The sequence below is a fragment of the Emydura macquarii genome, unplaced genomic scaffold (genome assembly GCF_026122565.2).
Source record: "Emydura macquarii macquarii isolate MOO-44397 ecotype Brisbane River unplaced genomic scaffold, CSIRO-AGI_Emac_v2 contig_2365, whole genome shotgun sequence".
In the NCBI taxonomy this organism is placed as follows: Eukaryota; Metazoa; Chordata; order Testudines; family Chelidae; genus Emydura; species Emydura macquarii.
This window is the reverse complement of record NW_027132502.1, coordinates 3,786,210-3,799,246: the sequence shown is the minus strand read 5'-3', so window position 1 is coordinate 3,799,246 and position 13,037 is coordinate 3,786,210. Positions and strand designations below refer to the sequence as shown.

Sequence of the window (13,037 nt, the reverse complement as noted above, 5' to 3'; positions counted from 1 at the left end):
TTTGTGAAACTGATTTTAAAATATTTTTTCCTATGAAACACGGAGGGCGACAAAGGATTTGCAGGAGAACTTGCATCATTTTGCATTTTGAGATGGTTGGTTCTCTCTGGTCACATAATACTGGTTCTGGATTCTTGATTGGTTGAGACTGCCTACGTGGCCAAGAGACCCAGAGATGACAGCAGACCACCAGCCGTTCCTTGCTGGATGCCACCACCAGATTGCATGATAGGGAAACGGTGTAGGAAGAGAGGGCTTGCATGCTTTAGTCTGATCTTTTTAGGTTAGGACAGTTCAGCAAAGCAGCCAAATTCTGACCCTTCAAAATGTGGATCCTTACACCACCTTTGTTTATATGGCTACCTTAATGCTGATATTTCAGTGGCTCTCTCTCAAATACATCTCCCTCTGGAGTCAGCATACAGGTCATAAGCACCACGGTGTGGATACACTGATGCGGTGGTAGGGGGAAACAGGCTGGTTTATCTGCTACCAAATGACTAGTATGCCCTCAGTCTCCAGTTTGCTTGCTGCATTACAGTTGACCAAACTTCTGGTGTCAACTCACGCCTTTGACTGATGGGTGCAGAAACAGGTGTACATGTTCTCACGCAGTTTTTGAAGCAGAACTGGAGGGCATGCCAGGTTGGCCAAAACTTGGGATTTGCAAGAAATGAACAGGAAATTTCAATATTTGGTTTTGGTTAGATTCAGACAAAGCAAATTTTTCAAAATTTCTCATGAACCAAAACCCCCAAAACAATCATTTTGGAAGTGCTGAGGTTCTGCCAGCTGCTGACTGAAACAGACATGATCAGTTTCAGTGGTGAAACTGAAGGACCAAGAATCCTCTCATTTTCACACAGCCAGAGCTCCCAAGCCTGAGGCATAGGCCAACCCCACCATGCAGATTGCTCTGAGGTCAAGAACCACACAGCTTCCAGACTCCCCGGTCAGCTTGCCTTGCAGGTTGCCTGCAAGCTACCAGTCCACATAGCAGTGCTGCCCCAAAGTTATGGACCCAGGAACCCCAGGCTCCACAGCAGCCTGCCAGGAAACCAAGCAGGCTTCTGACAGAACGCTATAAAAGTTCATCAAACCCAAGATGTTTTCACGAAACATTTCAGGTCTGACAAATCAGCATTTTCCAACAAAACTTTTGCTGGAAAGCTTCCAACCAGCTTTAAAAACGCGCCATCGCTGGTCTTTCAGATGCATGACCACATATCTGTGACTTTCCATGTGCGTGTGCTGCTCTCTCCTTCCTCTGAATTTTATACCTTTGAGCAGTAGAATGTAGGGCTCTATCACGCATAGCTTAAAGAGCTTGTGATGACTTGGGCACGCACCCAACCCTTACAGTGAGTGTCTGTGAAGGCAACATCACGAAGAAAAATCAAGGATACTGCACCACTGCTCTTCTAGTTTGTAAGTTAATACTGAACTAGACAATAATTTGCAGTGAGGCTGGGGCACTTCCTGGTCCGCTGCATACAGCGTCGCCTCCAGCTTCACTTTCCCCGGCTCGTGCACAGACGCAGAAAGGAATAGCTGAGAGACAGAAGGGGGAAGAATGCCTCTGGGAAAGGAGGGCTCTGCACCCAGTTGCCGAGGGCTGGGTGAGTCCCAGTTTAATAAACTTTTGCTTAAGGTAACTCATTTTACAAGATTTGCTGCCTCTGAAGAGTCTCTGCCTATTTACTACTATTTTATTTCCGCCAAAACCAATCCCATCAGTAAGTATTCTGTAGCACACTTTGTAAGAGTAACATCAGCGTAACAGGACCTTCAACGCAGCAATGCCTTGCTATTAAATGTTTGCTGAGATGTGGGGCCAGGTTTTTGAGAACTATCATGTTTGTGGATCAGTGTTTTTACTGTATGCGCATCCAGGACTATCCCATAATTTATTTAAAAACAAAGGTTTAATTTCATTTCCACACCCCTGAGAAATAGAGGAGACCACCTTGTAACATCCCCAAGTAAGATCTAAATTCATTGTACTGAAAACTGCCGATGTATTATGTGAACATCTGTTATTTTCACAGGCTTATCATATCACAAAAACAACATCATTTTATGTTCTGGGCACCTGGATAAGTTCTCTCCTTTTCAATCCTGCTGCAACATCTTCCTTTGGCATGTAGACTTCAAATACATTCTTCTTCCTCCCTCTGGTGGGTTTATTCCGATTCTTTCTATCGCCTGGTGTTGAGACAGCAGCATGGGACTCTCCTGAAAATATAAATCCACAAACATTACCTTTCTAACCCAAGTCTGGATGTGTATTTAACAGCAGTTACAGGGAAGCTTTGTACTCAAGTTGAAGCTTTGCAAACAGCTTGCCCAGAATATAGACACACGACATCAAAATATCACAAGACTGGAGAGAACATCCCTTACAAATAATCAACAGTCTTTTACACCGTCACTTCACCAGCCCCTCCTATGACAGAGCCTGCGCATGCATTTCAAAACAGCTTGTTTCTGAAGTATGTTCCCACTTTATTTTAATACCTCTGGGAGATCCCAGTTTTCTAGGATTTATTCTGCAGTCTGAATTGTTCATTGTTTCTGCCTGTGATTCAGAAAGCTGCCTCTTCCTATCAAAGTTCTGGGGAGTTCTGGCTGATTCAGAGTTGTTTCTGGTTCTTGCAAAGCTTCTCTTGTCTCCACCTGGAACCAAACACAAGTTTGTAATAAAAGAAAAAAGAAAATGACCCACCTTTGCTATACTCATGTTCTCACAGAATCAGAGTAAATGTCTCACTTATGTGCTATATCCTCTCCCCCAAAGAAGTCATCTTCATTAGATCTTTCTTTCAGGGGTTGACTTGCAATACAATGTTGGCTCTTCATACCTCTTAACTCCGACGTTAACTTATTTAAGTATAAACTAAACTCTGGAAATTCCTAAACAAAAGCTTTCCAAAATCCTGTGAAGTTCTTTAGAATGCACAAAAAGTGAGATGGTTCAACAGTTTTCAAAGTTCAATGCCCCGTTGTCCCCCCCACACCCAAACTCCCAGGCCTGGTCTACACTGCCAGCTGCCATTGACAGGAGATACGCAAGCTACACATGGATTTATTGCGGCCACCAGAGAGCATGTTGAGGATCAGTTGAGCGGGTCTCCACTGTCTGCTCAATTGATCCCGCTGCATCGATCCATGCAGCCCTGGCAGTGTAGACATCTCACTAGCTGGGGGTATGTAAATTCACTTGGAATTGCATGAAAAAATATAAAGAATGACAAAAAAATTAAACACACTTGGGGATAATTAAGTACTGTAGTTACCAAAGGAAGTGCGCTGAAGAACTGACTGAGGTCTCTCACACTTACACACACTGACAATGCAAAGTACTGCCTGGGCCCCACATGTCCAGTTTGCTCAACAAGCCATAATCAGAAGGCAATATGCTCACCCTTTCCTTTCCTACCATCACCTCAGACCATCCCTACAGCCAGGAGAGCAAGCAGCAGCTTCCAAAGCTTATGCCAATACTGTTTCATGGATCAGCAGATTGGAATGCGAAGCAATGCAGCTGTCCCCTTTGCCCTCCACCTGGATATTGAATATGTCATCACAGCTTTGCCTTTCAGACCCTACAGGCTATGGGCCCAGGATCCAAGCATGTACCTGCAAGTCTGGAAATGGCTGGGGGCCAACTTACTTTGTTAACAGCCTACCCAAGGTGCAATATGATTATACGACATATGGGAGGTCTAGCACAACTCCCAAATGCTTTACAGAGTTAAATAATGGCAAAGGGTAGAGAGATAAGAGATATAGGCAAGGCAGAAAAAAATATTTGCTCATTGGTGACTGGAAACGAGATGGTGAAATACAGAGAGGTTGTTCCTCTGCAGTTGCTGCTCACTGGAAGAAGCTCCCACAACAAAAGAGACCAAAAACTGTGAGGAGCAAGACCCCTGCTAATCAAGGAGAGGAAAGTAGAAAGACAGACAAACTTTGAGGAGAATTTAAATACAAGAGCAATAATTATATGAATCAGACCCCAAAGTAAATAGGGAACCAGTGGAGTAACAAAAATGATTAAAGGTCTAGAAAACATGATCAATGAGGAAAGATTGAAAAAATGGGGTTTGTTTAGTCTGGAGAAGAGAAGATGGAAGGGGGACATGCTAACAGTTTTCAAGTACATAAAAGGTTGTTAAAAGGAGCAGCGTGAAAAATTGTTCTCCTTCACCTCTAAGAACAGGACAAGAAACAATGGGCTTAAATTGCAGTGAGACAGGTTTAGATTGGACATTAGGAAAAACTTCGTGTCAGGTTAATTAAGCACTGGAACAAACTGCCTAGGGAGGTTGTGGAATCTCCGCCATTGAAGGTTTCTAAGACCAGGTTAGACAAACACCTGTCGGGGATAATCTAGTTATTACTTAGTCCTGCCTGGAATTCAGAAGACTGGACTAGATGGCCTAGTGAGGTCCCTTCCAGACCTAACCTTTTACGATTCTATAGTTTTTTGTTTGCGAGACAAAGAAAGCAGCAGCATCCTGCATAGACTTAAGTTTGGAAAGCATGGTTTTGGGACACAAGAGGAAAAGGAGTTGCAATTGTAAAGGGGAAAGAATGAAGCCACAGATGACGTTTTCAACTGAGGGGCAATATAGGCAATACTGTATATTGGTCACGTTATGGGATGAGAACATTAGCAGGTTTACAAATGCATAGCAGATGTAGAGCAGAAGAATTCGAGGTCCAGATAGATCCCAAGGTTATGGAGCAGAGAGAGACAAGCTAGAGATCAAAGCTGAGGAGCACTTGTGCCTCTTGCCCAGAAGAAGTGCTTCAGAAACATTTAGCTGAAGGAAATTGGAATGAAGTCACAAGCTTGCTTTGCCAAAACGGATACAGAGGGTAGAAAGGGAGGCGTTAATTCAGAGGTGCTAAGATATACAAAGTTGAATACCAACACAAAAGCATTATTTGAGGTTAAAGGCAAAGATGGAGTAAATAAAAGGCGTAATTCAAGAACTGAATCGTGAGAGACTCCATAAGGGAGATATCTCAGTGCAGACAGCAAGTGGAACCATGACTGAAGGGAGCCAGAGATATCTGCATAACCACGGGAGTGGTTCCCAGAGGATGGAAAGGTCAGTGCTGCAGGAAGAACCAAGATAGAGAAATCAGAGAGATTTCTCCAAGAACTATTCAGAGAAGCAAAATATAATTATCCAAACTGGAATTTAGCCAGCCATCAGGGTTAACACCAAAGCTTATAAAAGGAGCCATATGATTTTTAATTCATAAAAAGGGATCAGGACCCTAAGTTTAAGATTCATGGAAGAGATGGCATCTATACCAACCTAGTGCTCTAACATCTTGCTAAACTAAGGCCATGTCTACATTAGCTCTTATGTCAGCAGAATTTTTGTCACTCAGGGTGTAAAAAAAATACCCCCCCGAGAGACATAAATTTTGCCAGCATAAGCGCCTTTGTGCATAGCACTACGTTGGTGGGAGACACTCCCCACCAATATTGATCCTGCTGCTCACTGAGCTGGTTTTATGATGTCGACAGAAGAGCTCTCTTCCATCAGCCTAACATAGCTTACACGAGCTCTTTTACATGGCACAGTTGTACAGTAAGCTTGTAAGTGGAGACATAACCCAACTCACTACCAACTCCAAAAGAAAGCATCATCTTCGAACTCAGAGATTCTCAAACTGGGGTGAGGGTCTCCCTAGGGGGCATGGAATGTATTCGGGGGAGGGGTGAGACTTTTTAGGGAAAAAACGTTACTGTGCACATTTTACCCACAGCATTACTAGCAAAGCTGATTCCTCCCAACGTATCAGGTCCTCAGCCGGTGCTATGCATTTTATTTTAAATGGCGTTGTGCATTTTGATGGATTTCTGTTAAGCTTATATAAAGTCGTTGCCTTTCGGTAGGTTATTTGCTACAACTAGGTGTGTGCATTTAATTTTAGTCATCAACCACAATCACAGTTTTACTTTTGCTCTGATTACAATGGATCATCAGCTCTGTTTGAACCAGTGCTTTCCTGTTTTTAATATTCACATCCCCGATCGACATACATTTTGCTGACACAAGCTGTAGTGTAGACACAGCCTAGGTTGTTCCTTTCAGATTTTTAAACAGCTTGATTTTGAAACACTTGAAAGGAACAATGTGCTCTATTGTTCAATTACTTTGCCAACAGAATTCCTCCATTTACTACTTACTGTTGTTAGTCTTACAGCTGCACCACTGTAGTGCTTTAATGAAGATGCTCTAAGGTGTAAGCCAACGGGAGAGAGCTCTCCCATCAGCGTATTTAATCCACCTCCACAAGAGGTGGTAGCTATGCTGGCAGGAGAAGCCTTCCCGCTGACATAGTGCTGCCTACCTGGGGGGAGGATTAGGTCAGTATAACTACGTTGCTTAGGGGGTGTGGATTTTTCACACCCCTGAGCAATTTAGTTATACTGATATAGGACTGTAGCATGGTCCAGACCAGTCCATTTCCTCCACTCGTAACAGGAGGATTTTAATTGTTCCCAGTATTAGATCATAATCTCGTTATACACAGGGATGCTTTCAAAAAGCCTCCACTTCCCCCAATTAATAGAAGCGTGGAAGGAAATGGAAGCAGCGCCAAAGAACTGATAAAATGCAGTAGAACAATTTGTTATCGGCTAATGAGACTCTTTCAACACCTGGTTACTAAATATCTGTCCATATTTCTGCACTATTTCACTTTATTTCCAAAAGATTTGGATGGTTTAAACCTATATGCCTCTAATCATTCCAAAAGATTCCCTGACCTTTAATTCCTGACGTCAACCCAGCTACGTGCTCAATGGAACATTGTGATATGTCCATGAGTTAGAGGGTATGCCAACAACGATGCAAAAGGGAATCCAACATTCAGAACCAAAATTCAGGACTCATCAAATGTTGATCCGTTTGGTTGGTTGAGACCCACTTTGGCGCCATAAACCTGAGTATCCCCTAGCCCGCCATTTAAGTTCTGATTAAGTTGGTGCTAGACTTGGCAAGAAAGGTCCAGACAGCCCACATTCATTCTCAGCTCTAATCGTGAGTATGACCTGAGGAGATCAAGGTCCTTCCAAAAGACACATCAAGATCCAGATGAAAATAGAGCTGTGCATGCTGGGCCCCACAATCCATAGACACCATCTCACTACAGAAAAGGCAAGCTGAGAATCTGCTCTCTTCTATGCCAGTTAGGGCTGGCCCTCTAGCTCCTGGCACGATGAAAAGGAAGACCTCAGGTGATTGTATTGTTTATTTGTGGAGGCTAGGATCACCCTTTCAAAATCCCATGCACACCCACCACAACTGAGTGCCATTCTTCCAACTGGAACACAGTTGCACTTTTCTACAATCACAACACTAAGCCCGGGCTACACTAGAAACTTTTTCTGGTATAGCAAGTGTCGGTTAGGGGGCGGAATTTTTTTGTTGTTGTTGCAACTTTTCTGTACTAGCATAAGCCCAAGTGTGGACACAGTTATAGCTATAGACAAGTGCTTTTGCTGGTATAGTTTATTTCACTCACTGAACCAATATAAACTACACCAACTAAAGCACTTTTTTTTAAAACCAATATAAGTTCTGTCTACACTAAGAGGATTTTGCAGGTCTAGATATGATGGCAAATAAGTACAGACTAGGCTTAAAAGTTCAGCAGTCATGAGTGCCTTTTCTGCTATTTTCTGCCAATAGCTATATCAGAGTGTTATGCTGAGGACATGTTATTCCCTTCTGCTTTGCCCTCATTTAGCATAAAGAAATATTTCCTAATACTCAGTTATACCACCTACCTGAGATGTTCTTTGGAACATCCACCTATCCAAGAGGCAGTCAGGATCAGCAACAACCCCATTTCTCTGATTCCATTTCAAGGGAAAACTATGCCTGACTCCTGTGGTTTTTCCTACAACTCTCCCATGCTATGCTAATGCTTACGGGTCAGCCACATGCGTCACACAGATTATGTCGGTCACATAACACGTCTGTTAGGGCTTTTTTTTTTTTTTTAAATCATCGCACACGCCACAGAAGTATCCAAGTGTCTTTCCAATTCCATTTGTTTAAACAAAATGACAATTTAAAAGCCACCTTGATATTTTCTCATGCTCCCAGGAGTCTCTAAGCTCTTCAATATTTTACCACTTGTAAAAAGGAGACGTATATAAAGTTTGTTACACAATTTTTAATCTCTATTTTACCAGTGTCTTCCAATACCGGACATATTACATAATAAAGTTACCAACGCTCAATCTGACAGCACTTTAGTTACTACTATAGAATCTGGTATCAAGTCACTAAATCAAGCTGTACAATGGGCAAGAACAGCAAACACCAATAAAGTGAGCTCAAAAGTGAAAGATGTCAGTACAAACATTGATTCTAGACAGGTCACAAGTGACTTTAGCTATTTGCGTTTTGCAAAGTATTTTGAGGATTTAAGAGATTAAATGTCTTGCTAAGGATAACAGCCAAGTACTTTCTTTGCTTTAAAGAAAAGGAAAAAACCACACAAACAGCTGTTGAGAGAGTAAGAGTTCTGTACCAGGAAAAAAAGATACCATAAGCCATGTCAAGCAGAATTCTGCATTGGTTAGTCACACGGTGACAGAGACATTTTTAAAGTAACCTGCTACATACCCTGGAAATTCAGCTCCACTGTAACTTGCCTTAAAGACCACTAATGCTTTAGCACTGCCTTCAGCACTGATTAAGAGAGTACAGAACTCTTTGATAATGATCTTGGTATATTTCTCTATCAACAAACTTTACAATAGCCTGAAGCAAGCAGATTAAATACAACAGCTCAATAATTCAGAAGACAAGGTGGCAGGGGGAGAAGAGGATTTCATATGAACAAAGGAGTTCATTCCATGTGTATCAGCGGAAGGGAGAAACTTGAGACGTGCATAAATTTAGTGAAATGTAGTTATGGTAAAGGAAGATTGTCTGAAGACAGAACCTAGCAGGTGAAATCCCAGCCACCCAACTCAGGTGAGAGCTTGCACAAACCCTCTTCACAAATGAAATGTAAGGATAAAATCCGAAACCACAGTTTCTACAACACATTCCTTGCTCCACCAAGAGACTTGTGACTCGAGTAATTACCTCCTATAATCCACTCAAGATTACATTATAGGGTTAAGGAGAAAAAAACTTTGAGACTCCCAAACAGCATGCAAGTAAGAAAAGAAGTGCACATCTTAGGTTATTCACATGTTTTGAAATGATCATATTGTAATTTAAAAGTAGGGGAACCTTCCAGAGAAGGAAATGCATTGGAGGGGAAACATAGAAAGGCATGGTGGATGACAGTACTGTGGGGTGTTAGAGGGAAAAGAGGAAACTCTGCTGGAAGATAGCATATTTAAGTTTAAATTTGGTTAACAGCCAGTCAAAGAGGAGGAGCAGTTCAGACCTACAGTTACATGCATTGAATCAGCACAGGCATTGAACTGAGTGGTGTGTTAAAAATCAGCTGCCAAAACCAGTTCCCATGCCAGCCAATTTCCACTTATTGACCGATTGTGACGTGAACATTGTCTAGACCAATGTTTCTCAATCTTTTTAGGACCAGCTTGCTGCCTTCCTAAACAGTATCAGGGAGATCCCAGGGACCGGCACTGGTTCACAGGCAGGTCGTTCAGAAACACTGGCCTAGACCAATGGAAAATTAACGTTAATAAGATGAGGAGAGAACATTTAAACTTAAACTCTGTCCATACAACTTTTAATCATGATATTGTAACTCAGACACATGGTCACCATAATTGGTTACAAGAAATGCAGTTCAGTTTGTGTCTACACAGCGGCTTCTCTGCTCTCATCACCATGTTGTATGTCAACACCTACAAGCACAGTTAGGCAAGTAGGTATCAGTGCATTCTGGGAAAGAATCTGGAAAGCTATCCCAACCTGCCTCAACAGGAAAGTGCTGAAAGAACGTGCTTCCGGTGCTGGTGTGCATACATGGGACAGCGCACTCTGGTTTGTCCAGGAAGACTAGGCAAACAAGATACACAAATATGGCGGGGGGAGTCCCATCCATGTTGCTAAAAAGAGTAATGAACCAGTTGGACTCAGGAAGGCACCTGTGTACGTACTTAGGTCTCATGCAGGGGTGAAACTCTGTTGCTGCCTTGGTTCCTAAATGGGTTTTAACCACATGGTGTATGACCACACACCACACTTAGCAGACCATGCCACTATAACTGGTTACACACTCGTTAGCTGTAACATGGATAGGACCTTACCTAATTTTTTCAACATGCCAGTGAGATAGGAAGCATCGCTGTTTTACAGATGGGACTAGCAAAGAGATAAGTGACTTGCCCAAGGCCACATAGGAAGTCAGTGGCAGAGCTAGATCCTTGTTCCCAGACCCATGCTCAGTTCAGTACATGACATTCTGGGAAGCATAAGTTGTCTAGAAATGATCCAGTTCTGCAAGTCAAACCTAGGCTATGGCATCTGTTGAAATTTATTCTCCCGCATAGCCCTCAAGTTCACTGCAGAAGTACCAGTAAAAGCGGTCTCCCCTTTGCTCAGAGCGGCACTCTGAAAACTCAGGTGCCAAGATATATTTTTCTCTATATAGAAGATGTGACTTTGAAAATCAAGTTTACACTCTGAGTCACCAGCTTCAGTGACACCGTTCCCCAAAGTCTAACATATGCTCATGACACCCCGCTCACTTACAGGGAGCACTCTTGCACATTCATGGTTTGTGCAAGATTTAGGCTTGAATCATTCAGACCATAAAAATGGCAATTCCAATTCTAAACTGGATTCTGTTATAAAGTGACTGCGCATCGGAGAGAGCCAAAGATCCCATTCCGGATACTGAACAAAGGTTTGGTGATGAAACTCATTTAGTAGCAATAGGCTAAAAGTTTATCAAAATAGTTACCATTCTCCGGCTGAGTGAAGTAGCGCCTCTGCGTTGTCAGGGAGTGGATGCTGCTCTTCTGATTTTCAGGACTCTCTGTGAACTTGCTCCACCCTGCTCATGACCTCCTAACCACCTATTCCGCCTGCTGACTCCTCTCCTTCAGGCTTGGACTCCTATAGATGCCAATGACTGTTGCTTCTGCTACACTATATTCCCTCCTTTCTTCCCTCTGACTCATCTTCTCAAGTTTCCCTCCTCTCTTTAGCTTTGGAGGCAGACGCACTGTGAAAAGGCTTGTGCAAAACTTCACGAAGGATACTATTTAAAAATAAAACATTGGGGAAGTTCGCGCTTTGGTTTCTCAGGCTCTCAGCCGTTTGAGGGAAGCAAGCAGAGGGAGTAGCAGAGATAGCCAGGAGGCCCTGAAGAGGAGAGGATCATTAAAAGATGGAGAGGGAAGTCACAGGAGGGCTAGAATTCCTTGAGAGAGGAGACTGGATTGCACATGAGGCTGGCAACAGTCCGGACCCCATTTATTCTGCGGCTGCTGAATTAAACCACTTGGTGCAGAACTGTGCTCCAGAATCTACCCTTTCAATTAAAAGATAGGTTTCTACTCCTTCGGGATGGGGGTGGGACTCAAGTGTGAACTGAATGTGAACTGCCCCCAATGCATCTCATATGGGCCCAGAAGTCCTCCGGCTGCATAATAAGGCATTTGTCCAAGACGCCATGAAATTCAGTCTTTCTGCTACAGAATTCACTATTTTTCTACCAGTAGGCACAACATTCTGTCGTCCGTCACGCTGCCTGGACCGGCCTGGAACGGTTTCTGGCTCTGAAGCATTCCCCGCAAGGAGTTAACTGGATCACATGGCATGCTCCCTGCACTGGTCTATGGAGTCAGGCAGCAGGGGGTCAGGGGAACAAGAGCGAGAGTCCAGCTTACAGAAACGGCGCAAGGGGGACAGATGTGTAGGCTGGCGAGCTAGGCAGGTTGGAGAACAACGTAGCTGTCGGAGTTAAGCTGCTGATGCTAGCTATCAGTTCATTCTCTTCCTTCGCAGTCATGGGGAGAAGGAAGTTCTCAGCTGGGTCACCTAGACAACATTATGGGAGCCCAAATACGGGGAATAGAGCTGGGGAGCCCGGAGAACAAACGAACGCACGCACAACCGCCCATCCTCAAAAATAATCACGGTTGAAAAATTACCCAGGTTTACATAAATGAATATTTTCAACTATGACCCACAGCTTGTGTGGGAGCAGCAGGCGTGCCAACGACATTACTTCATGGCAAACGAATAAATGAATATTGCTGTGGAATTTAGGGACTGCTGCCACAGAATTTGTGCTGTATGTATGGCACAATGGGACCATGAGACTCTGGTAACAGAAACAGAAGAGCGTTATTAAATCACATACCACAATGACCCCTGCAAGAGCAGGATCTAATCCCCCCAAAAGAGCATGTACTAGATATTAACACTGATACTACAGCTGATGTTAGCCAAAAACATTAGGATTGCACAAGACTCAGGAATGCAACATTCTCCTATCGAAAGAAGCATAGAAATTTATGTTTCATTTCTAAACCATTAGAGAGGAGCTTCCTATTTCTCATCTGTGCCTCAGACAGGGCTGTAGCGTAAATCCACTCTCCCCCCTCCCCATATCTTATTACACAGATTAACGTCATCTGTAGAATAATAAATTGGATCTAGAGAAGATGATTATTTGCACTTACAAGATTTCCACAGCAACTGGCATTCTCCATTCTACTAAACTGATTCTGCAGCCTCCACTAGGTTACATGCTCATATTTGTTGTTGCCAGGTAGATAACAGGGAGATAACAGCATTTCTGAAGTGCTGAAATCTGCCACATTAGAACAAGTAGGCTCTTTAAAGTTTTCTTTAAAAAACTGCTTTACAAGAAGTACGCCCTGCCAGAAAATCAGAGTTCATGTGAATTTGTGGCTCTTTCTTTTTAAAGCAGAGCTCCTTTAGGAGGGACACAAGCAATATGAAAGTTGCTATAGTATATGGAAATGGAGGCAAAAAACTGAAATTTCCCACCTCACCAGGACCTGCATTACTTGACTGTCTGCCTCCATTACT

The 13,037-nt window shown here is 43.1% G+C and overlaps 1 protein-coding gene across 3 annotated transcripts in view; it reads right to left on the bottom strand.

Moving 5' to 3' along the window:
- The window catches only part of DIS3L2 (DIS3 like 3'-5' exoribonuclease 2), a 261,720-nt gene that overhangs the window by 226,855 nt on the left and 21,828 nt on the right, over positions 1 to 13,037 (bottom strand). For all 3 annotated transcript variants that reach the window (XM_067561129.1, XM_067561130.1, XM_067561128.1), the window contains 2 exons: positions 2,518 to 2,676; positions 2,093 to 2,235 (listed from right to left, as the gene is read on the bottom strand). In XM_067561129.1, coding sequence (XP_067417230.1) covers positions 2,093 to 2,235; positions 2,518 to 2,676 — 302 coding nt within the window. The remainder of the gene's footprint in view (positions 1 to 2,092; positions 2,236 to 2,517; positions 2,677 to 13,037) is intronic.